At 42.6% G+C, this 26,656-nt stretch overlaps 1 protein-coding gene across 6 annotated transcripts in view; it reads left to right on the top strand.

The window, feature by feature from the left end:
• Positions 1-22,662: 22,662 nt before the first annotated feature.
• ADAMTS18 (ADAM metallopeptidase with thrombospondin type 1 motif 18) overlaps positions 22,663-26,656 on the top strand; it is a 77,046-nt gene continuing 73,052 nt past the window's right edge. The window contains exons 1-3 of one of the 6 annotated variants that reach the window (XM_023934862.2): positions 22,663-22,949; positions 23,083-23,161; positions 25,047-25,363. In XM_023934862.2, coding sequence (XP_023790630.2) covers positions 22,848-22,949; positions 23,083-23,161; positions 25,047-25,363 — 498 coding nt within the window. In that variant the 5' untranslated portion in view covers positions 22,663-22,847. Of the gene's footprint in view, positions 23,001-23,082; positions 23,162-25,046; positions 25,364-26,656 lie in introns of all 6 variants that reach the window. The other 5 variants (XM_023934864.2, XM_023934861.2, XM_023934863.2 and 2 more) reach the window with 5 other exon arrangements.

Below are 26,656 nucleotides of genomic sequence, written 5' to 3'. Positions count from 1 at the left end.
ACATATCTTGGTCCTTCCTTGGCCTCACTTCTTTCAGAATTAAGTGCAACATGGACAGCTTTGGGGAGGTGATGGGCAGAAATACACTCAGGCTGCTTTCTTCTGTGTGCTCACCTTTGTTAGCAACAGAAGAAATAAAAATTTATAGCGCTATTACCCCCTTCCCCTAATCCTTCTCACCGCAGCTTTATGTCTCTTCAGCAAAAGGTCAGTCTTTTCAGGCATGATTTAAAATGTGCACTCATGAAAAGAGAAGAGCCAAACCACACAAATCCTGGATGTTAAAAATATACTCCTCTGTAAAGTGTGCATTCCTCTTGTGTCAAATACACACTCCCTTGCTGAGGTCTGGCTGTGTTGTGGTGTTGTGAGATATGTTTGCACAGAAAGAGCTGATACAAGTGATATCAGAGGAGCCAGTGAAGGAACTGAGATCCTGATCATGCTCTTTTGTGACACTGAGGAAAATGGAGCCTCAATAGAGACCCTTAGAAGAAGAGCCACACTCAAAGAACATGACTTGGGAGAGGATGGGTTGAGTATCTCCAGATTCTCATAGATTTGCTAGGACAGATCCACACTGCTGCTTCCCCAATAGCACAGAATAACTGAGGCCTCATGCAATGTTCTCCTGCTGCTCTCCAAACTCCACCTTTTAGCATCCCACAGCCTGGTGCCACTCTGAACAAAGTCCTGCTGGGTCACAGCAGCATCTCCTGGCAGCCCCTGGAGACTCAGACCTGCCAGGAAGCACAGGGCAGACACTGGGTGCCCTGCAGGAGCAAACAGCTGGCAAAGGTGTGTGTGGGAGAGCCCCACGCTGCTGCCCCAGCTTCCACAGGCTCTGGAGATGTGGAGATGTGGGGATGTGGGGATGGATGTGGGGATTTGGGGATGTGGGATGTGGGGATGTGGAGATGGATGTGGAGATGTGGGGATGGATTTGGGGATGTGGGGATGTGGGGATGTGGGGATGTGGGGATGTGGGGATGTGGGGATGGATGTGGGGATGTGGGGATGGATGTGGGGATTTGGGGATGTGGGGATGTGGGGATGTGGGGATGTGGGGATGTGGGGATGGATGTGGGGATGTGGAGATGTGGGGATGGATGTGGGGATTTGGGGATGTGGGGATGTGGGGATGTGGGGATGTGGGGATGGATGTGGGGATGTGGAGATGGATGTGGAGATGTGGGGATGGATGTGGGGATTTGGGGATGTGGGATGTGGGATGTGGGGATGTGGGGATGTGGGATATGGGGATGTGGGGATGTAGGAATGTGGGAAGCAAACCTGCCCTGCAGCTCTGGCTGGCAGGCAAGGAACCGGCCGCTGCCTTGGGCTGGAGTTCACCAGGTTTACTGACAGTGTGTAATCTACTTAGTGTGGCAGTAAAACAAGCTAGTTTTCCAACTTTGCATCCACTGAGGCTTTTAAAAATCCTTTGAATTTATCTCTAGTCATTTGCAGAGACATTTTAATGGAGAAAGAGACATCATTATAGATTTCTTTACCTCAAACAACAGGGAAGCAGGGTACCCACTGGCAAAAACCAGAGCCAGAAACAAGAAACTAAATCTCTAGGGGACCAGAAAAATACAGTTATGCCTAGAGATAGCATTTTTTATTTAAAGCTTTTATTGTCTAGATTTTCCAGCTGAGGCTTCTGCTGTGTGAGAATGGGCTGTGTATTGTGTGTGTTTGGGTTTTTGCTGTTGATTTCCCAGGGATGTTTGGCGTCCTAAAGGAATCTGCGAACTACAGATGGTGCCCAAAGCAAGGAAATGTGGAATGTGGAGTGGAACACAAATGGAGCATCTGAAAGGCTCCTTGTCTGCTCCTGCAGGCCAGGGGAGCAATGCAGAGGAGACTCTTTGCTCCTTTTCTGTTATATCAAAGTGATTGCTGCAGGACTGTTCATTTTCCTTTCCTTTCTCTCCATCAGCCACCCCCAAAACCTAAACACTTAAAAGCCCAGTTTGAACAGTGGAATGTGTGGCACATTCTTGTTCTGTCTGATGGGACAATGTCTGTGCCATGGGGGGTTGCTGAGGTAATTCTTTATTGACCATTAGTAATTCTGGGAGCTCACTGTATGAAATTCCAATGAACTGTATTGTGTCAAAACCATGCTTAATTTAATATCTAATTTAATTAACTTTTGTATTCCCTGTGCTGAAGAATGCTGATATGGAAAGACATCTCCCACGTATTGCCTGGGCATTTCATGGGTTACACGAGCTGTTTTTCAATGATTATTTTGGGTTTGGATTTAAGAGTTTTTACATACAAATAGAGGTCACTTTTAAGCAGCAAAAGCAAATTTAAAAACCCCAGTGGTTTCTTACATTGCTAAAGAAAATTAAGAGTTACTGTATCACCTTTGGGATTTATTGATCTTTTACTTTTGCATTAAATTGTCCAAAAAAAGTCTGTTGTCTAAGTGAAGATGTAATTATAGTAAATAAAGGGGCTGGCTCTTCTGTCTGCAGTCTGAGAGTGAGGTGTCTGCCCTCTCTTCTGGGCTAAATTCAGTCACACCATGACTGCACCAAACCAGCCAAACACAGCTGATTGGAACAGAAGTGCCTAACCTCCTAAAAAATATCAAGACTGCTTAGAAAAGAAACATTTTGCCTCAAGATACAACCACAGTCTGTTAATTACTTTGAAGGCACTAAATTTTGAAAAAGTTGTTCCAAAATTTTAAGTAAAATCAGATCTATCTTAGGTGGAACATTCAGATGCTTTCAATTGTATTGATTTCATTCGGGAGTTTGTTGGAATGGACAACATCATCACCTGGGTATCACCAAAACCCCCTTTCTGAACCATTCTCCCCAACACCATCCAGCCTGGATGCCAGGTTATATTTCCCTCATCAGCTGCAGGGGCAGCAATTGTGGTTAAAAAAAGGTGAAACAAGTCACGTGGTGTGATCCAAGCAGAAATATGTTTTTTTTTTAAAAAAAATTCTGTATTCACCTTTAGAGAAAGTTGAGGCTGCATTGTGTTGCTGATTTAACCCCTCTGTGGTAGCAGTGCACTGGAAGAGGAATGGAGTGCTTTAAGTGCAGCCAGAACATGAGGTTCAATGACATTCACATATCTTGAAGATGTACAACTTCTGGAATACAAGTAATCAAATTTACTAGATAATTTAATTCAGATGTTTTGTGGTTACTGGAAAACAAAGACCACAAACTGAGAGAGAGGCCTAAATATCCTCTAATGATTTATTAGGAAGACTTTCAGCCTACATAAGTGTTCCTATAAATTGACTTAATAACCGAGATACAGAACACAGTAAGACCAGACAATTTTGTCTCACAGTTCAGTGTAACCATATCCTACAGCAACATTCTGAAAACTCAAGCAGATGTTGTTTAAATAAATTGTTTCATGAAATGTGCTTCTCTTTTCTTAAGAACAAATGTCTTTTTGGCTGGGCTTTAATGGAGATACTTTACTGACTTCAGAGAAAAGCAGGGAGACAACTATAACCATATTGATTAAAGCAGACATTTTTAGTTCAAAAGCAATAATAATAAAAGAATTGAGGACCTTAGTGAGATGAAAATTCATTCCTTGGTAAAGCTCCATAGCTCTGACTGCAGGGATGGTAAAATATTTGGTATTTCTGGGGCAATGCAGTGCCCTGATCTCAAACCCCAGTCAGCAGGGATGGCCCCACTGCAGGGTGTGTGTTCCCAGTGCTCATCCTGCTGCTCTCACAGAGGGGATTTGCTGGCAGAGAGCTCAGGAGGCTTCTCTTGGTACCCCCCAGATGCTCTAGGCAATACCAGCACACCACATTCCAGCACAGGAATACAGACAAACAAGTGTGAGAATGGAAAAGACCCCCCTGATTTCAGTGGCATCTGCTCAGTTACTAAAGGATCAATGAACTTTAAACCTACAGGAGACTGTAGCTGGGGTGAAGGGAATAATGCAGGGAACTTTTTTTCCAGGCCCATTAAGGTCAGCTCTATTTTACAGTAAGATCTTCATGTTGAAATATTTTATATGCTTGCAGGTTGCAGCAATAGATCCATCCAACAGCATCTCTTGATTCCAGTGTTTTTTGGAAGTCCTTTGTGGGTAGATATATTTCAGGCTGTGTCAGTCAACTGGGTAAGAAGTCAATTTTCAAAAGCCTTTTCTCCTTTTTTACTCAAAAAATGAAATTTTCAAAAGCTTTAGGCAAAACCCAAAGCTGCAAAGTAGTCTGAGCAAAGCCTCTGGATTTTGTTTTAAGAATCAGCTCTTTGGATCCTGAAAGATTGTACCATGCTGAGATGAACAACTATTTAGGCAAGCCACTTTCTCTTAACTGATTTGTTTGCTAGCCTAATGTCCAGCTCTTGAGGAAGACTTTTCTGTGACAAGCCCTTTGGGAATGGACTGTCCCTGGATCCTTCAGAGCACGTGCACTACTGTGGTCAGACAATGTGCAAGAGATGGCAATATTAATATTAGAAAGGATCTTCTGCTAGGCAGGAAATATGGGGAATACTCATTTTACTCATCAAAAGATGACATTTGTGATTATTATCAAGCAGACTGTAAATATGAATTATTCAGTGTCAGGTTCTCTGTAAAACATAGGTGATATTTATCACTAAGGAAACTCACTGTGTTGATGCATATCTGGAAGTGACAGATAAGAGTTATGGTATCAGAAATGGGCTTTCCCTGCAGAGAAGCAATAACTTAATCAGTGTTTCAAACATTCAAGACATCTCTCATCCTTGAGTATTGGCTGCTGTTTATTATGGCAATGTGCACATGCCCTCAGATAAACTTCTATATCCTCCTCACATCTTAGTGCTTTCAGCTGACAGCTCTTGCTGAAAATCTCCTTTGACCTTTGGACAGTTTTTTGTCTGTAAGTGTCCAGATTTCCATTTGATTTGGGATGTTGAAAAGGCACAAAAGTGCTCAGAGCTCTGACCTGTTTTCCATAGAGTCTGGTATCAAATAAAGCAATAGAAAAACATTCTACATTTCTCTGACTGAAGTGCAGTAGCTGCAGTGGCACAGCAGCAGCCACAGCACATGGAAATCATTTTGCTGTTGCCAGTTTTCAAGCAGGTGAAGTCTGCTGTGATATATAAGTCCATGAAACTCCTGTCCTGTGCATGAAGCAGCTCTGGGTGGAGCTGATGGTCAGCTGGCCGGTGGATTGTTCTAGCATGGCACAGTAAAGGTGTTCACAGCCCCAGCATCAGCAGTGTGGCTGGACTGGACAGGAGACCAGATTGCAGGGTGTGTGAAAACTCAGATTAATGAAAACATAGATTAATTTGCCTTAAAATAGTGTGTAAATGGCACAAAAGAGTCTGGGGTGCCATTCCCAGAGTGCTGGCACACACAAAGTCTCCCAGTGTCTCCTTCAATGTACAACCTCCAGCTTTCTTATATTTGATAGAACTATATAACTACAATATAACTTCCCTCTGTATCCCTGCATGGGTGGAAACAGCTAAAACCTTTTGCCACTTAGCAAAATAACAGTGATTTATATTCTCTTCATCGTTTATTAAGATTTATTGCTGCCTCAGGGAAATTTTATATTTGGCAACTGATAAATTTGATGTTCAGCTCTAGGAATCCTGCTCAGCTGAGCCACAGCCCTGGGATGGAGGGGCACAAACATGGAATGGGCATGAAAATAGAGAATTTCACTGGAAACAGCTGTTACTGTAGGTGTAAATGGTGTCAGTAAATTGTCATCAGACACTAAGGCAACAGGCTGCTGGAAATATGGCAAGAAAGGGGAGTCTATCCAACCCTGAATCCTTACAATGAAGGTGCTTCACACCACCATTGGTATTTCCTTTTTACTTGAGAGATGAATAGAAATTACTTGCTTGAGTTCATCAGGAATGCATGTTATAAATGATGCACCAAGCACCTGCATCTGTGCTCGGTTTTGTAGTCATAGATATTTTAGTGGAGCTATTCATAAATGGGGCCTTTTCTAGAAGAAAAAAAAATTCCACTGAGGCTTTTTTTTCTTTTTCTGTTCATTTTTTTTTTTTTTAAAGTAGATGAAGAAATTGAAGTGAATTTCAAAGACACACGCAATTCTTATATATACTATGATTGATAAATGGTAAATTTGCATTTGATCTTCTCAAAAAAAGCTTACATGAAAGAGTTCAGAAAGCTCAAAAGCCCCTAAAATTCTTTCCTCTAGAAAAAAAAATCAGACTGTTTGGAGGAGTTGTTTTTTTAGTCATCAGCATTAGACATCTCTTTTATGTGTTTGGCAAATTGTTACCTTTTTTTTTTTTTTCTTTCATTTTGATTTGATTAATTAGACCACAATGAAGACAGTGGAATAAAATGGACTGGTTACTTCTTTCTTTCTTTGAAAAATAAACATTTGGTTTGAGATCACATTTTTCCACCCAAGTGCATGAGAATATTCTTTCATGGGGCGTGATTTTTGAAGATATACTCGAAAAATATCAAATGTTTCTGTTTAGTTTGTTTTAATTGCAGTTGCAATTTTTTGTATTCATCAATATTATTCGAACCATGTTCATGTTCTTTGGAACATACAGAGAAACTTTCAGCTACTGAGCCCTCTGGTAAAAAGATGATGAGAAACTTGTCAAATTCAGGAGGAAAAAAGAAAGAAAAAGTTTACCATTTTTTTCCTCAGCAGTTTTAAATCTTTCCACCTCATGAGACCCAACTTGTACAGTCATTAAAGAGCTCTGTGACATAACCATGTGAAATTATGAAAATATATGGGCTGAGAGTATTACAAAGTGACGACAGCTGATTCCTAATTTCATCATCCATTATAATTCTTGTCTTTCTGAGCAGCTTGAGATAAGCTGATTTTTGTGGTTGGTATATTCATATGTTGCTATGTTTCTTGAGACGTGTGTACTCTGCAAAATATGTTAACCAGTGAAAGTGCCTGTCTGAGTAAAATAAGGATAATTTAGGACATGCTGAGCCCATGTAGAATTCCTCCTGCATAAGGAATGAGCCATGAGTCAGACCAGGAAAACAAGTTTGACAGTGCTCCACTTCCAGGCCCACTGAATAACAAGGGGAAAGATGGAGTGAAATAAGGGACAAACCCAGCTGCAGACAAAAGTTTAGATTGTTTACCTGTTTGTCAGTGGGTCAGGCTAATTTAGCATCATCACTTAAAGAGACAGAGAGGAAGAAAGGGAAAAGCCTCACCCTGACATGATATTTTCACCCCTCATTACAGTAACTTCTGTATTTGCTGGGAATCAAAGTAAGGTGGTTCTCCAAAGCCTCATTTCAAAGTGCTATCTGCTTGCTACATTACAGCTAATTACTGAATGATAACCCAAATACTGAAATAACAGGTGAGAATTGGCCTGAAGTAATTACTTCACTGTTAGCATGTTCTTCTATTTTAAGTTTTTTTAATGCATTTTATGGTATGCAGCAAGTGCCTCCACATTAACATTTAAATACTTTACTTTCTATCTCTGTACTTTAATCTTATTCTTACATCCTTCAGCCTTTCATTACATTACCATTATCTGATAAATGCACAGTTCTCTGTGTCCTTTGAAGTAGTGAATTATTATACAGTATGGACTAGATTATCCATAGATTATTTTCCATGCAACACAGTCAGGAGATTCTCGAGAGCCTGGGCAAACACTCTGCATCAAACTGCAATGTCTGGCTTTCTACTTGCTCTTCAGGATTAGGGAATTGAATTTTCCTTGTCTGGCTTTAAGAAACATCTGTAGCCACAAGCACCTGAAGACTGTGTGAACTAAAATCTTCACAACAAGCAGCATTTGATTTATTTTCTCTGAAGTGTGATTTTGTCACACTTCACAAATTCACAGAAATTGTCACTGCTCTAAGTATAGTCAGTCAAGACTTGAAGGAAGATCCAAATTCCAATATTCTGATTTTTCAGTCCAATATTTGATGCTTATTATCAACTTTAGCAATGGTATTAAGGAGGAGGTAAATGTCCCAACATCCTTGAAAACATGGGGTCTTTTAAGGACCTTTAACCTTTAATCTAAAAAAATAGAAGTTTCCATCTTACAGTTGCAAAAAAATACTAAAGTCTACAGAAGACTAAAGCAAGTAAGCAGAGAAGTATTGATTTCTGCTGCATAAATCCTCCTGCAAATGGCAGTACATGATAATTTAATGATTTGTACATTTCCCTTCATGATTCTTAAGACAGGTCTGATGCATTTGGTTTGACATGAAAAGCCAGAGTCGGGGCTGGAACGGTGCCTTGATCTCTGCACTGGTGCCATGGACATCTGGGGAGTGAGATGTGGTCTAAATCTGTGCCTAAACAGCCCCAGGATCACACACAAGTCCTTGCATTTATACTCAAGACTGCAAAATCCAAACAGTGTGAAAATTGTTTCCTCTAACATCTCGGACCCAAATATTCTGAAATAAGGGAACAAGAAGAGGGAAGATGTTTTGTCAGCCAGAGGTTTAAATGAAGAAAGGTGTCTGAAGCTCCATGAGCTCTGTAATTCTGTGTGTGGCTCCTGTTCTTTCCTCACAGGACATCCTCAAACTCTGTGATGTTCACAGGAGCAGCAGTGAAAACAGTTTGGAATCAAATGGCAATACCTCCACTGCCCTCCTCAGTTTCTGTTTGGAGAAAATAATTGTTTGGGTTTCCTAAGTGGATAACTCCAGCACACTGAGCTGTTCTTTATGCTGGACAATTGTTTAGAAGCTTATGGTCCATGCCCAGCTCCTAATAACTTTTTCCACTCCACAGAAAGTCGAGTGGTGCCCTTAGGAAATGTGTGATTCAGTCATTCCAATTTCCTTTTAATTATTAATTTCTAGTCTTCATTTATATTTCATTGTACTGCAGAAAATCTCCAGTCACCACAGTGCCACTTCCATCTCTTAACAGCCTGAAATATTTATTAAACTCATTAAGCTCCAGTCTTGGTAGCTAATTACAACAAACCTATGTTTGTGGAAGCAAATCTAGCTGTGAAGATTAAATTTAAATGACTGCTAAAAACTCCTTGCCTTTGGAGATTTTTGTTTTTCCTCTTTTTAATTTGTCACGCTGATTTGTAAAGTTTCCTAGTTATTCTGGTAACATTAGCACTGCTGATAACAACAGACACTGTTTGTCTTGGAGAAGTGCCAGTATTCTAAGTACATCTAATTTTTTCAGACAGTTTTAAAGTCTCTTGAATTAAAATTATAAGTTTATTCTGAAGAGTTACAGCAGACAATTAGAGATGAAAATTTGAAATGAGATTTAAAATGAAATGTTAAACAAAACGAGCTACCAGAATTCTTTGACATTACAGGCACTGAAAAAATTCAACCCCTTTAGTACAATTAATGTCACCGACTCATGTATTCGAGCAGGGCTCTCAGAGGGTTCAACATGTGGACTTGATGCTATTTAAAGGTTTCAACAGACCTTGTGTAGCTGATTTTGAGGCCACTGCTAGATTTAAACCTCTGTGTATGCATTTACTGGGATAGACAAACACAATTTTTGGCTCTTTCTGAAATGCTGAGTTAGACCTCCTTTGAAGCACCCCTGGAGGGCCATCATCCTCTCCAGAATTATAGATGGCTACTGGGATGAGAACTTCAGGCTTTGATAAGAGGCATTCCGGAGTAATCTTCAGTTTAGGGGGCATTCCAGAGCAGTCCTACATCTAGAAGTCTTCCACAACAAAATCATGGAATGCTAAGAGTTGGAAGGGACCTTAAAGATCATCTAGTTCCAGTGAACCTCATTGTTTTTTCAGCCAAGTCTTCCCATGAAGTTAGAAAAGTGAGTTCAGGCAGGGATTGCAGATGTTGCAGCTACTTGGATATTAACTCTTACTGGCTAAGAGGAATTGCCTTCACTTCCACTCATGAGCCTTTCTGGAAGCTGTCCCCAAAAGCATCACTGTAATTACACAGTGACTCCCCAGGAACCACTGGAATAACTCTGTGAACATCAGGTGTCCTGTGAGAGCACTCTCCTCTCTCCAACAGGAAGGGAGAAAGATGAAATTGTAGTTTTTAAATAGCATCTTTCAGTTTGAGATTCAAAAGGTGAAAGTCAGAGATGTTTAAAAAGGCAAAAGGCCTGTCACATAATCGCCCCTGCAAAGGAAATATTCACTGATCTTTTTAATACAAAAATGTATTTCCTTCTTGATTCATATGTCAATGACTTTGTCTTCACTTTTTTTTTGGTATAAACTGAATTCAGTAAATGCCCTGAAAGGAACAACAGGGGAGTGTGTAACCTGAGGATGTGTGTGCGAGTCTCGCTGCTGACATCTGCTGAGTGGAATTTCAGGTTTACTGGCAAAGGCAATTTTGTCTTGACTTGCTCCTTGGCTGCAGTGGAGTCAGGATGTAAAATGTTATGGTGGTATACAACAGAGAAATTCCTGTATGCACACAGTAGGTCTAGCATAACCTTTGGATGCTCTGGGTCCCACCATTCCCACACCGACTGCTTTTCAGGCTGGAGCATGCACAGGCACTGGATGCAAAAGTGCTCCTGGGTTTGTCATTCCCTGCTTCTTACCCCAAGGATTTAGAAAAAAATGCTTAGCATTATTTTCATACTGTTTGCAGGAATCCTTGTGGGTATGTTTTGAGTTAGGATACTTAGAAAAGCTTCAAACTGAACAGGATGTGTCTCTCTGGCATTGTGTGCTGTAATGAGGCAGAATTTTAGGGAAAAGTGGTCTTTTTTTTTTTTTTTAAATCCAAAGAAATAGGAGCCAGATAATATACTGTAGCTTCCTGGCCATCAGTGTACATTGGAAAGTGAAATCAGATTATGTCTTAGAGAGTTTCTGTAGCTGCCAGTACGTGCAGAACTTGGGTCCTGGTCCAAGGAAGAGGTGACAGTGGTGAAGAGGTGACAGTGTGTCTGGTTGGGTTGTGCTCAGCCACACTGGAACATGCTGCACTAGCTGCTCCTCATCCTGTTCTTGCCTTTGCTCTACTGAAATATTGATGGTACATTGCTGAGGATAGAATTACTTCTTCATTCAACTTTCCAGTTTTATAGTCTGAGACAGAGAATGTGGGGATGCACAGAAAGTGCACATTGTGGAGTTCCAAAAATTCCTGAATATGGAGGACTGTCCCCACCTGAGGACTGCAGAGCCTCTTCAGAATACAAATACATTGAAGTGCATTTCCCACAGCACTGAAAGTCCTTAAAAACTATGGTTAAGATCAGAATTTTTAGTGTCTATTAACAATACACATATATTAGGCTGGAAAGAAAATGTCTCATTAGACTTTTAATGTTTCAAGGAAGATCTCTCCCTCTTGAGCAGCAGCACTTATTTCTGTCCCTTGTAAACAAGGGTGGACAATGGCATATTTTTCTAATCTCTCTCTGTGGACACTCAGGACAATAAAATCTCCAGTATCCGTGGATACCATTCTTTTAAAAAAAGTTCTGATACTAATGATATCTTCAGGTGTTTCTCTAAAGATACCATTAAGCACATTAAAGGAAACATCTCCCTAGGCAGTTTACCAAGGACTCCATCTGACTTTTTGCAGGAAGGTTCTCTTTTTCTACCTAGATGTTTTGTCTAGGAAAAGCTGAGGTTTAGTCACCTGATGAGCAGATGAAGGCCATTTGCAGGCAGCTCCATGGCACAGGGTCAGATCTGTTCTGTGGCACGTGGACAATGGATCTCATGCATTTGGGATGCCATGGGATCTAATGTGTGTGCAGAGTAGGTGATCTGTGTGAGCACAGTAAATCCAGTTCACTCTGAGCTTACTGTACGGGTATAAATCAAGGATGCATCCCAGACACATTAGTCTCACTGCATTTCATTTTGTCTGGGAAAACCTGGACAGAAATATGGTAGCCCTAAGCTTCCCACATTCCACACTCCACACACACACATAATAGGTTCATGTCTTGAACCCTTGGTCTCTCTCGGGCTTTCCATTATTGTTGATACAACACATAAATCTCAGGTTAAGTGTTCTCCTGACTTTGCAGTTATTTGCCTTTTTCCAATAGGCCCAACAGTCTTTAAATCCTTCTGAGTTGCTTATTAGAGTTTTAGGTGGGAAATAACAGACTACCCTTGGTTTAGCTCTCAGGCTGATTCAGGAGAAATCTCTCCTCTCTGTAATGCCCTGCTCTCTAACAAACCACTCCGAGTGGTTTTTGCAGACGTGGGCATTGTTCTCTTTGTTTCATGTTCTCAGTTGTTTTCTTAGCCAAGTTGCTTTGGTATTTATTAATTGAGAGTTGTAAGTAATTCACTTAATCTAACACTTGATCAGCAATTTCAAATCAACATTTGAGAGGGAACATACCCTCAGGCAGTTGTTACTTATTCTGGTCAGGTAATTCCTTTCTGGGCTGTTTAAACAGCAACATGTTTTTTTGCCTAACTTAGGAAAAGAGTTTGAAAAAGTCTGCCTTTCTGTTTCTTTCAAAGTTTAACTAAGTAGACTGCTCAGTGAGATAATGATAACCACGTACTGAGGTGGGCAGATAGCAGCATAATTAAGAATATGCAACGCTGCAGTATAAAGTCCAGGCATCTGGTAAGGATTAGATTTGCTGGTTATACAAAATCATGAAGATACAAACCATTCTGACAGATCTGATAGAAAGAAGAAAGATGAATACATTACCATCTAAGCTGCCCTTGTAGCACTGAGAAATCCTGTAGTGCTGTCCACTTAAAATATTTCAACATCAAAAGCTAAACATTTGACTCTCAGGGAGGAGTTGTATCACCCATTGCTAAATTTTCCCTTAAGTATTTTACTTGTCTGTGGAGGAAATATTGACCATACTACTCACATTTGGGTTTTAGGAGATTTTTTTTTTCTCCTTTTGGAGTTTTGGAGTATGAGTAAGCCAGACTTAGTATTCCAGAGAAGTCCAATGGTTATGAAGCTCCATAGCAGAGTCACTTCTGGCAGCCCATAAGGAAGAAGTGAGAAGAATCTCACTGAAATATTGAAAACTGAGCTTTAACAAGAGCACTGTGATAATTCAGGGGCTAGCATCTACAAGCCACATTTGTGGTTAGCAAACAACCAAGCTTTAATCACTGCAAGGAGATGGATCCCTTTCCACCTATTAAAAAGTGCTTTGAAAGTTACACAGGCACTCAGTGACACCTCTGGCATTACAGAAGTCATACCTCCTCACAATTATCAGCAAGGTAAAGCCATAACACAAGCCTCCATTCCCCTTTCCTTCCTCCTCCCAAAAACAACAACCAGCAGCTACCAAAGCATTAAGTTCTATTTAGGGAATCCTTAGAGCAGGTTTGTCCTGGACCCAATTATGCAAGTGTCTGCAGCTCCAGAATAAAGTGGGAAACTGAAGAAAGCTTTGAATTTCAAACATCTTTCAGTGAGGAATTAGTTTTAAAAGACATACAACAATAAGCCATGAAATAAGTCCAGACACCATAATTCAGGGATAGAATATGCTATGGAACTGGCAGGCATCCAGGCTAGAGCCAGGTGCCTGTTTTGGATTAGATTCAAGTGGCCTTAGGCCACCTACAGAGCTTTCAGGTAGAATCTGGAAGCTGCTCACCTCAATATGCCCTACCTTGCTTCTATTTCAGGTACTTGTGAAGGATTCCCAGATGGCTGGCACTCGTCCAGACCCATCTGCCTTCAGCTCTTCTTGTCTCTATACTGTCATGAGACAGGCTGCAGAAAAAAATGTATCTGGAAAACAGAGACTTAACAATTAACTGCCCATTTTCCTCCGTTTGCAGTGAGAAAATGTGACTCATGAGAGCTGCATTGATGTCCTGCTGCTCATGACACCCTGAGTGTGGGATTACAGATAAACAGGGCACAAGTGTATATATAATCAAGGGGAAGCAAAAGATAGATACTGAAAAAATAAATAAATCTTGAAGCTTAGACTATGACAGGCCATAAAAAATAAAACTGCATTGTCAATCTAATGAATATTTTACCTGTCACATTCTTCTGTTTGCTTTTAATTCTATTTTATACTGGATCATGAAAATAGGCCAAGATAACTCAAGTTCTGAATGTCAGTTGTAGAATTCTGACTGTAGAATTTTGCCTGACCCTGGCTGGGTCCTTGACTTGCTGCCTTCCATATTTCTCTGGAGGATTCTGTGCATGTCCTGCCATGGGACTGCAGTTTCATTCCATGAGAGTGGCTGGCTGGAAGGGCAGAGCTGGAGCCAACGAGGTTCTTCCTGCTAGATTCAGTACAATTATCCTGGAAGCATGGGGAAAAACTAATCAAGCTACCCTCAAACAGACTAATCAGTTTGAGTTTCTGTTATGAAGCTCTAGCACAATGTTGCTGTGTCTGCCCTGCCAAGGAGGTTTAAATCTCATTTAAATTCAAGCTAAAAAGCTCCTGCTGTCATTAAAAGTAAAATGATTGAAACGGCTGTTAATCACTTTTATTGATGTTAAAGTCTTAAAGAGTTCATCCATGGAGCAAAGCTATCACAGTATCTGGTATTCCTTAAAGGGGAGGAAGGGAAGGATTTTGACTATAAGGCACCTTCCAGCAACCATAAACATAGCTGGAATTAGACTTGTACAAAAGAGTTTGCTGAGGAAAGCCTCAACCTTCAGGACTCCAATTTTCATTAATATTCTATTCTACATTTCTCTTATTGTAATAGGAGTAAAAATCACCCTCCCAGCTACCTTTCATCCATTGATGCTCCACTGCAGCACTTTTCCTAATATGCTACCATAAAGGCCCAACTCTTGTCTTACTAAATTCAGTTTAAGAAGAGCTGTTAATTTCAGTGTTACAGGCTTACAACATAAAATGATCTAATTCCTTTTCCTTCACAACATCCTGCTGTATTGAAAACAGGCAAAAATCAAACACTTTTCACTTGGTACACACACAGTGAGATATTATTAAATGTTGTCACAGCAACACTGAGTTTGTAAAACAGCTGTTTGATTCCTCAACAAACTGAAATCACTTTGGAAATCAACACCACAGTCAGGGAATGGTTTTGTTTGCAAATTAGGAATGCAAAGCAGATTGTGGTAAATTAAAAACTGTAAACTGAACTCTTGGGATAGGGACCAGTTTTGTGTTCTGCATGTCCTCAGCACCTAGCTCAAGGAATCCTCTAGAGCTGCTGCTACTATATTCTTAAATATATAAATATAAATAAATAAATATAAAATACATATATATATAAAGAGCATAAAGCAATTTGAAGGAAGTTAATGCCCTCATCCAAAGCTGTGATTGCTCACTGCCATTGTGGTGCAGTGTAGTCCTCAAGTAATGAGCTCTGGCCCTCAAAAGACGCCACGTTCCAGCGTCAGACACAAATCCCACTCTTGTTATGGAACAAGGGTTTAGAGCCTTTCAGTGCACAGCAAACAGAGTATCTGTGCAGATCTTTTAGACAACACCTTCTTTGTACAGTATTGCATGGTGCTGCAAGCCCTTTCTTATAGAAGCAAATATGGAACAGCTCCATAATTCTGTGGGAGACCTTTCCCTGTTTGTTTGCCAAGCTGTAGTTAAAATTCCCCCAGAGAGGTCCAGCTCGGGTAAGAAGGACATGAAGGTGATGGGTCTGGGCAGACACCTACCTAGGGAAGATGAACACACACTGTACCAGAAGTAAAACCACCTCATTTTCATAGGAAATGGGCTGATAGTTAATTGAGAATGGCAAAACAAAGGATTTGTGAGTACGCTGCAACTGTTCCACAGAAGGGACTGAAAAGGCTCCTGAGTTCCTTTGCAATCTGTGTTCCCAGCAAGAAGGCTGAAGCAACAAAGGCTCATTGATGTGAGAAGGAAGGGAAGTTTTTAATAGAGGAATCCCAGGAGCCAGCCAAAGAAGCATTATCTTGTATTAAAAAAATCTGCAAATAATGAAATTCAGAGAAAAGAGAAGCCAATTTTCTTTGCCTGGCCCATGAAATGAGTAGCAAATAAAAGAAACACGTTTACAAAAGACTGGAGACTAAATCTTCCCAGCAGCATTCTTCTTGGGGTGTGTTGCTCAAAAGCACACAGGGATCCATGCTCAAAAATGCTCAGGGAAGTTCAGTTCCTCTTGATCCCAACTGGAGCTGTGAATTCTTGGTACTGTGGAAAACCAAGGCCCAAAATTTTCATCCCAGAACTCAGACTCTCACCCTGAAACTAACTGGATACAAGCAGGAGAATTGTTATCAGAGATCTTATCTTCAAACTGCTGCCAGTACTTGTGGGAGCTAGTCACATCAGCAGAAGTCACCTTTCCAGTCCAGTAATAAAATGAAAAAGCAAGATAATATTTCAGGCTTGGGTGTAATGAAACAACACTACCAGGAATGGGGGAGAAAATCACAACTTTTAGTCTCTGTTGGATGAAACAAATACGTGTTGCTTACAGACACGAAAAGAAGAACCAGAAATGAATGAGGAACCATTTCATCCCAATGCCATTTGTTTTGGGGGTGGAATAGTCTCATACATTCCTAACATGGAAGACAGAGGTTGAAACTTCCATATGGATTTTGTTTCTTGGCCTGGTTTATCCTTTTCTGGGGTGCAGATGCTGGCTGACTGTAACAGGGACTGAGCTTTCCTTCCTGCACGTGATGCCAGAGTACGTCTGAAACCAATCCTAGTGTCTTAGAAATAATTTGCAGGGGTTTTAGCTGTGTCTTTGTGCCTCTGTAGGCTGCCCAGCCTTCCGGGTAGAGTGCAAATCACTATTTATAAAAAGCATTTTCAAAGTGGATCTTTGAACCTGCTGGACTGCACAGTTTCTCCCGTGCCATTTTTGATCCATTGTATAAATACAAATTTTGGCACGTGCACAACTTTATAAACTGCGTAATTGTTTTTATTAGAGTTCTGTGAGTTTGGAGGTACCTGTGCTTTAATTACCCTTGGCACTTTTCCAGGAAAACTCTTCTAAAATGTAGTGCTTGCAAAGCCTTCGTCGGGCCACCCACAATGACAGCTTTTATTTTTCCTCTATTAGTGATGGACATTTTCATTTAATTTCGGTCTGGGTGTGTGACAGAGCCCCCGTGTACAGAGCTGCAGCTTCCCCCTGTTCACTTTTCAGCCACAGAGTGGTCGGGACACCGTGGCAGCGACTTGTGACGTTTGGACAGGAGCCAAGCGAACGCTGTTTGCAAAGTTTTTTAGGTTGTCTGTCTTGCTTCCTTGGTCTCCCCTCCCCCTTTCAAAAATTGCTGGTGACACCAGAAATGCAAGTCAGTTAATCTGTTCTAAAATCTAAGCACCAGCCTACAGCAGAGACGGCCGGAGAAATGCAGAACATTGCTTGGAAGGTGGGTTTAGTTCCGCTCCTGAGCCCAAATCTCTTGTGTCGCAGGACAGAGCAAGGACAATGGTAACAAGTCAGCAGGATAGCTGGAACTTCATACTCCATGCCAGAAAATGGGATGTCCAGCTAGCACAAATAAATGTGTAGAACTAATCAAATTAGGATGGACATGCTGTGCAATACAGAGAAATGCATGTAAGCAGAAAATTGTGTTTAATATTTGTAATCAAAAGCATTTATTTGGGACTATAACAGCCCGGCGCTACGTGCAAATTGGGTGAGGAAAAAATGTAAACATTGTTTCTTTGATTTCAGGGAGTTAGGGTGCAGAAGGAATGCTGGATAGAGCTCCTTTTCCAGGGGCTGTGATTAAAAAGCTACGTGAAATGAATTAAGGGCTTATTGACAGAAAATATTACTGTAAATGGTGGTGGAAACTTATTCCACAATGATTACTCTTTATTGCGAGGAGTTTGCCAGAATTTATAGGATGCAAACTGAAAACTGCGGGTTTAGAGACAAGCTGAGGATATGACTTCCGTCCTGACACCGTGTTTTAAGGCTTCTGCAGAAAGCAGAATTTAATAGAGAAACTGGTGAGACACTGGAATTTTATTTTGTGAACTTTCACGTCCTTCAGGATCAGGAATTAATGGAGGAACTACACTAAGTCACCCAGTACGTGTTCTTGTTACTTATGAGTTTTCATGTCAGCTGAAATATAGTTACCCATAAACAGAATAACCAGTGACATGGTATAGCCTGTGCCATGTGTCACTGAAAAATGCAATTAACCATCATGCAAAAGCAACTCTATTGCAGTAGCACCTACGGTAAACTGAACACTGGTTAGAAATGCAGAAACATGCTTTTGGGAACATGCTAGACTAGCATTTTCCATTCCTCAGAACACTGTAGTCAGCTTCAGATTTTGTGGAAGTAGACAAAGGAGTCCTTGGAGTTTCTATTTATGAGAGTAGCCTTTTAAAACTTGGGGAGGAGGGGGAAGAGGAGGGTGCAGGAGTGGATCTGCTGTCAGCTGCCATTCCAGCGCTGTCTGGTGCTTTATATCCCTGCTCTGTGGAAGTCAGAGCAGGTGCAGAAGGTGCTGCAGCTGTGGGGAAGCTGAGCAGTGTCCTCAGACTGTCAGTGTGCCAGGATGTGCCCCCATCCCAAACCTGAGGGGCACCAACTCTCCCTGTTCACAGCCACCTCTCCACACAAAGGACCTTTCTGGCAGGGAGGATACAAAGATTATCTTCACAGGTCCTCTAACCCAACCAGAGAAAGGAGCTGTGGTCAGGCATGACAGCTGAAAGGATTTGGCCTCAAATTGTACAGTTTTGCATGGGTTTAGATAATGTACAGATGGATGTACCAATGGGATTTGGTGCCAGCTAAGCACATCCCTGCAACTCCACTGAGTCTATAGGAACCCTTCCCCAAGGGTTCCTATAAGGTCTTTTTTAAGTTGTTCATATTTTGTTTAAACAGTGGTCTTATCCTGCTGCAACTGAGTAACAGCTGCTGAACTCTTTAGACAAATTACATAAATTCACAAAATGCCTTGAGGTTATTGAATGAAAAGTGTAATGAGAAAGAAAAGCCTCCTTAGCATTTGTATGGTGTATGGAGCAAAACTGACTTTGGAACATAATTTCACTCCGGGGCCTCTTCCACTTGTGACAAAGATGAACCTGGTGGGTTTTAAAAACTACCAGCTCATTCTAAAGAGGGTCATTTGTAAAGGGGCTTCTAAGAAGACTTCCCTGCAAAGAGTTTCACCCAGCATGTGGTTAATCATCCCTCACTGGAAATGAAGGCAAAGGGCTCCTGTGCCTCACAAGAGGGTAACTTCTTCGTGAGGATAAACATAGAGAGCATAAAGATTGAGCTGGAAGAATCCTATGGAGTGCTTATATGTATCCTGAGTAACCCAACAAGTGTGGAATTTGGCAAGAAATGGTCCCAGAAATGGTCAGCAGGAATGGACGCTTGAGGAAGCTGAATGCTGAGTTAGCAAAGGAAAATTCTGCTCTGAATCTACTATGCACATTCACTGAATATCCATTAAAATGAGCCCTCCCTGCACCATTTCCCATTGGAAGTAGTCTGTCCCCAGTCCATATGCAGCTTGACTATGTTATAAATTATACAAATTCCTTTTAAACACAAATTAATCTGGAAGATAATCTAGATTGACAGCTCTCCGTCCTCTGTGGATCGTTCACTCATCTCAGTGGCCACAGGTGTCCCACATGATGAAGAGTTTGCTCTAACAAAGATGGCAAAAGAAACATGGTAGCATTGTTCTCCTGCATGCCTGTCAGTCATGTAACCAGTAAGCACAGAACCACAGAACCACAGGAAGGTTTGGGTTGGAAGGGACCCAAAGCCATGGGCAGGGACACCTTCCTTTAGACAGGGTTGATTCAAGCCCCATCCAAACTGGCCTTGGGTAATTCCAGAGATGGGGCAGCCACAACCATGTGAGTCCTATGTGCAGCTTGACTCTATTGTGATGGCCATAGCTCTTGGGGAAAAAAAAATATCTAGGAAAGTTTATTGGAAAAGAAGGATTCAGAATTAGGATAAAATCCTGAAAAACTGTAATCAATTTTGTCTGACACACTCAGGAGTCAAAGCAAGGACATCCATCTTTGCAGACATCAGGACAGTGGGCAGACACTTTGCATGCAGGAGAGGGGTGTCTGTCTGGAGAGGGGGCTGAGACATCCTGGTGAAACTTGGACTCTCTTGTGAACCTGGTGTGGGTAAAGGGAAGCAGTAACTCACTGCTGGTGTGGAGCAGCAACCTCCGACTCTGCCTTGCAGCCCTGAGAGGAATCCTGACCTCCTGAGTCAGGGTCTGTAGCTGATCTCTAGGCTGGAGATCCCTCCCCAAGAAGGTTATTGTTACCTGCAGGGTGATGCTGCTCCAGGGTGACAGCTTTTACTGGGTCTGCACAGTTCCTTGTATTCCTTGGTAATAGAGGAGTTTCTGACGTGGGTAGAACACAATTAGAACTGGTGGATACAAACCAGCAGGGGGAAAAAAAGCAACCTGTAAAGACACTGACAAAACTAACCAGCATAAAAAATCAGTGGGAGCATCCAGCCTGAGACCTTAGGGAGGACAGAGCCGAATGAGACTGCAGTGTGGTAATGTCTGTCTCTGAGGAGAGCTCTGCTTGTGCTCATCTGAGGTGGGACTTGTTGGGGACAGGGGGGAGGAAAGCCCCCCTCTGACTGCATTGTTTACTCCACTGCTTTAGTTTTCTCTGTGCAGCTTTAGTTTTCTCTGATGTTTTGCATGGTGTGTTTGCACATGGAACCAGCTGCCTTGCAGGATTCTCTGATGTTTATGACCACCATGGCTAGGATCTTGATTGGCTTGGGGAGCAAAGGATGATGTTGTCTAAGCATGTTAAGTGATCAGTGTTGCTGCCTACAGACCAGGAAAGGTTGGGGTCCCCTGCCTAATGCCAACTCAAATTTAGATGCATGTCATTTATAGTCATGCAAAACAGGGTCATGTTTTTTTCTTTTTCTTTGATCGTACCCAGAAACTATAAATCCCCAGGGTGAAATCTTAACTCTACAGAAACCCAGAGAAAACACCCTTTCTGTGATGCAAAGTTCATGGTGAAAGTTGTGTTTTTATTTCTTAAACAATTCTTGTAATTTCTAGAGAATTGTATTTGTTTCTCTCCCCTCACAGCAAATTAAATGTCAGTTTTCATGGTCAGGTAGTCTACTGAATACAATTGGGTCTGTCTATTCAGGGTGTTGAGGGCTGATAATAAAATTGCAGCCCAGTAATTTTATATTTTTCTCCTATTATCTGCACACATGCACAGCATGTTTTATGTGTTTTGCTCCGCTGGGACCATCATAAACCTGTGGCCAGCTCTTTCATTCGAATATACTCAGTGGGAGGTGGCAGGTGCACTGCTACAAAAAGATCTTGAAACTTTATCATAATATATTCAGCAAGCTGATAATGTAAAACCTGCTGGTTAGTGAAGAGAGGTGGAGGAGAAATTCCACGCCTGGGAACTCATTTAATGTTTAAGGACAGGAAATGCTTTGGAAGCAAAAATACCTCAGATCTGTCTAATCCACTGCCCCAGACTAGTTAGTGTGATACCCCTGGTGAAGGGGGCAGGTCGAGGAGATGACCTCCATCTCACCTCAGCTTCCACCATGCTCACCACAGCTCCTGTGCCAACTGGAGCAAAGAGGCACCTTAAGCTGACACAGTTACTGTTTATTTTCACGGTGTGATGTGGGACAAAGGAGATTTTGAGTGAGACTGGACCAAGAAACATACTGGAAAACTCTCTGGCTCAAAAGGGAGATCATGAGGTGAGAGACACTTCTCCCAAGTGCAGCCAAAATCATCAGAAACAAGTTCTGCATAGATTTCCAGCCTGGACCAGTCCCATCCACTTCAGTACTTGTTTGCTTTTAGATTATTTGGATCTTTGATCCTTTCCTGAAGTTTTCTGTAGAAAGGAGTGTGTAACAGCACAACTACATTGGTTGGGACCAGAACCTGGTGCTATGTTTGGCTCAATTTGTTTGAGTCAGTGTGTGAAAAGCTCCTCGATGGACATCAGTGTTCAGTTTCCAGTACCTGTCACAGCTGTGCTCGCTTCCCAGGCACCTTAATCTTTGTGTGATTTGTTTCTTTGTTTTCCCAATGATGTGACTTTTGAAAAGAGCAGAAAATAACAGCACATTGTCTCCAAGTGAGTGGTGGAAGCTGCACGGATTGTCCTGGACTGCGCTCCCCCAGCATCCTCGGCTCCCCCAGCATCCTCAGCTCCCCCAGCATCCTCGGCTCCCCCAGCATCCTCACAGAACTCCGCTCTTTGTGAAGAGAGGCGATCTCATCAATGTGTGAAGGCATAGTGCCAACTATCGGAACCGTCTGATGGAGGAGTGCCAAGGGGATGGAGCCAGGTGAAACCTGGAGGTGCCCAGCAATGGGACGAGAGGCCATGGGCACGAACCGATGCCCAGGAAGTTCCGCCTGGACGTGAAGAAGGACTTCTTCCCTGTGCAGCGGCTGAGCACTGGGAGAGATTGTCCAGAGAGGGTGTGGAGTCTCCCTCGCTGGGGACATTCCCGGACCGTCTGAAGACATCCCTGCGCCCGGTGCTCTGCGGCGGCCGCGGCTGGACCAGCCGATCCACCGGCACCCCTTCGAGCATCCCGCGCTGCCATCGCTCCCCCGCCGGCCGCACAGCCCCGCAGGTGCTCCCGCCCCGCCCGGCTCCCCCCGGCCGGCCCCAGGTGGCTGCCGGCGGCGGTCCCGCCCGGCCCGGCCCCGCTCCGCCCCGCCGCTGCCGCCCGCCCCGCCGGCCCCGGGCGCTGGCGGTGCCGGAGGCTGCGCTTAAAGCGCGCTCGGGCGGCCGCGGCCGCGCTCACCTGGGCGCCGCTCCCCGCGCTCCGCCGCAGCGGGGCAGCGCCCAGGTGACCATGCGGGCTCCGGGGAGCAGCTAGCAGCCGCCAGGGCCGCGGCGGAACATGGACTGGCTCCTGCTGGCCGCCTGGACTTTACCTGCTGCGATCCTCGGCGGCAGCTCCATGCGATTCCAGACTCTCCCGTGGCTCGGAAGCGCTGTAAAGGCAGGTCGAGAGCGCTTTCTTTTGCGGTCGCCTAGTGTACTTTCGTGCCAGGTTACTGCAGTTTCTGGTGCCTTGTCAAGGAAATCTCGCCCAATACTCCTTTTCTCTCTCTCTTATTTTTTTTCTCTTGCAGACCCTTCAGCTGTGTTGCCTCTGCTGCATGTCTCATGCGGCGACTTTAACCGGTGACAGCATCAGTGAATTGACTCACGGTTTGTATAGCTCTTTCTGTGCATGTGAACGTTTGCACGGATGCTTTATTTATATATTTGTTTGTTTGTTTATTTATTTATCTTGGAGTGAATATTTAGAGGGAAGTAGTCCCGCTGTTTGGGGAGCATTAAGCGCAGGCAGGCTGGCTACTGCGGGATGGTGAGCCCTGGGCAGGGATTAACTTGTTAAAGCCTGTGTGCTACAGCTGAAAGGAACAATATGTAGCAGCAAAGCGAATGAATGAGATGGTTAATGCATCCGCCTTTCCATGTGCGCTTAGAAAGATGAATGCGTGTGTAGCCACAACAGCAAAGCCTCATGTGTCTGCTGTGGAAGCAGTGAGACAAAAGTAGTGAAAAGGTTCGTGTGGGAGAGCAGGAGGAGCTGGGCAATGCAGGCTGAGGGGGAAAAACATCCTGGAGAGAAAGGGCTTGTGTGAGTGGGAGCTCAGGAGCCGTTTGTTCCCAGGTTGGAGTGACTAACACGTAGATGCTGATGACTTTGGGACTTTTGAAGTGCAGGATACGCTTTGTGTTGTGTGTGTGTAGAAACACAGTGCAACAGAGAACCACAGCAGGGTGCAGAAAGGAGAGCCCTCTTGCACCCTATGCTCTGCTCACTGGGGGATTCCCTCTCTCCAGCAGCTGCTTGCATTTTTTGGCCACCAGCCTGCTTAGCGTCCCCAGCTTCTGCCGCTGATTAACACCACTCGAGGAAAGTGAAAGCTCCTGATGTATTGTTTCCACTGTCTGAGGAAAAGCGACTTATCAGTGGTCACGTTTTCAGCCTAATGTGTGTCCAATAAAGTCTATTCAGGCAAAGAGATTGATTGAGACTATTTGTAACATCTGTTACAACGCAGGAAGGAGGGGGTTTTCTTCTTTTTTAATGGTGTTATTTCAGTTTAGGAAGAGAAATTAATTGTCAAGTGCATGGACATCTCCAAGTATCCACAGAGAAACACAGCTCACAAATTAAATGGGGTTGGGAAGCAGTTTATTCAGCGTAATTACGCAGGCTGCCAGGAATAGATACAAAGATGATAGTTCAGGAAACAGCCAAAACTCAGACCCTGGTTCCAGGACACAGCTAATCCCTGCATGGCTAGGTCAACACCAGTGGTAAATGCACTGTAAGTGAGGCACCTGCTTGTACAGCCAGCTGAATTATGGCCCCCTTCCCCCCACTCCCTTTTTTTAGGTGGTTCTGAGTAGATCTGAGTGTTCTCCTCAAAAACAGTTTTCTAATTTTTTGCATGTTTTATTCAAAACAATAAACTCCTTTGACATGCAATTAGTAATGGCTGAGTAAAGGTTATTAGGTAGGATGTAATCTCTTTCTGCTGGAGGTCAGGTACAATTTGAAACCCAGTCTAATCAAGTCACTACAAAGAGATGAGGTCTTACTCAGTTAAGGCATTAATAAATTAATCCTTTAATCCATTTGAACAAGTGGTACATTTCTGCAAGGTCTCAGTCATGGCTACCCCTACAGTGACACGAAACTTGCTGCATTTTTGGGGAAGAGCCTCTCAAACCAGAGCAGCTTTCACATTTGACAGCAATTAATACAGGGGGAGGGGAAAATCTGCAGATCTGCTGGTGATGACAAATGTCTTCAGAGGAGCAGTTGTGGGAATGTTCACAGCTATGCTAGTTAGTCTGTGCCTCTCAGTGGGGCAGAAAGGAAACAAACACAGAGCCTGTGTGACTTACGGGGCTGAATCTGTGCGGGCGAGACAGCGCCCACCGAGGCTGCAGAGCCTGCAGGCCAGCCCCAAAGCGAGGGGATGCTCCATGCCACAGGGAATGCCTGATACCCTGTCAGAGTGATACCCTTGTTTGTGGGATGCCAGAGCTGATGGGCAACTCTTTATCGTTGCAGATTATGTGTTTGTGACACCTGTCAGAGTGGATGCCAGCGGATCGTACATTTCACATGATGTTTTGCACAGTACTAGGAGAAAGAGATCAACTCAGAGTTCAAAGAGTTCCTTGCACTACAAATTTTCAGCATTTGGACAGGAACTTCACTTAGAGCTTAAACCTTCGACCATTTTAAGCAACAGTTTTATTGTCCAGGTACTCGGGAAAGATGGAGTGTCAAATTCTCAGGAACATGAAATTGAGCAGTGTTTCTACCAGGGATTTATAAGGAATGATAGCACCTCTTCGGTAGCAATATCTACGTGTGTAGGCTTGGTAAGTGTCTATTTAAAACAAATCATTAAAAGTATTTTCAAATGTGGAATAGTAGCTGAAGGAATGTAGTTCATATAACATTCAGGACACCATACACCCTTTTCTGATTTTTCTAGTATCACTAGTTGTTATTATATTTAACGGAAGAGATTTTGTTATAGCAAATGAACTGCATCAAAACATTTGTATTTTTTTGGTGACAGTCTTTCAGGAAAAAAAAACAAACAGAAGACTGGCTGGTAGTCCTAGCAATTATCCCATAGCGATTTGTTACAGTTTGTGATAGTTTATACATCTCTGCTCATTCTAAAGTAAAAGTTCTTCCTGCCTTTGTGAACTGTGATGAATAAAGGAAAAAAAAAATCAATCCAGAAGCTTGTGAAAAAAAAAAAAAATTTATCTAGGTTCGTCAACTACTTTAAGGAAGGGTGAATTTCCTAGCTTGGCAAGAGTTATGAACAAATTTCCCTTTGTTTCCTTTGATAATTCAAGCCTTATTTGAGTTTACAAGTCGTGATCAGTTGATCTCTTATGAGTGTATTAAATATTATCATTGTGTGTTTTCCATTTATGGCTGTCAGCCAAGTTCATGAAAAATCATTATTCACAGGTGATTTTTTCAAAATACATTTGACAGTGCTCATTGCCTGCAGAGAAGGCTTTCCTGATGTAATTTATAGGAGAATCATCTACAAAATTAAGAGTTAAGGATGTTTTTTAGGCTTAATCCCCCCTTGCACTTGCAAAGCAGTCTGCTGTGGCTGCAGAGGAAGGCAGTGACATTGAGTGGGAAGTGAATGAAGTCATCTGTGTGCTCTGTGGTTGACTGAAGGTCCAGAGGATATGTTGGGTCACCCTCTAGAGCTCTGTTTTGCAAAGGTACTTGTCTCTGAGGGCTGTTAAGCTGTGTGACGGGACCAAAGAAGGAGCACTTGAGACAGCCAGTGTTTCCTTTGAAACTGGAATCAGTGACTTGAGAAGCCTGTTCATTAGGAAGGGCTGTTGATAACTGCTTGAAGTGGTCTGGCTTATATTTTGAGTGCTGTACCTGTTTTTTTTCTTTTTTTTTTTTTATTCATCAAATTAGAGGAGTCTGAACAGTTCATTTGAGCAGTAGCAAATGTGAGTTTGGAGCAGGTGCCAGGAGCTGGGTTGATGGTTTCTTTTGCTTTTTAAGTTGTATTTCTGATGCTAAACTGTTAATATCAAATGTGCTCGGTTGTTTTCATGGAAGCCTCATGTTCACAACTGCTACCTTTTCATCAGATTTACTCAGAAAAATACCCTGTTTTC

The sequence above is a fragment of the Cyanistes caeruleus genome, chromosome 12 (genome assembly GCF_971803275.1).
Source record: "Cyanistes caeruleus chromosome 12, bCyaCae1.hap1.1, whole genome shotgun sequence".
Taxonomy (NCBI): Eukaryota; Metazoa; Chordata; class Aves; order Passeriformes; family Paridae; genus Cyanistes; species Cyanistes caeruleus.
Note: the sequence above shows the minus strand (reverse complement) of the source record. Positions and strands in the feature narration are given on the sequence as shown.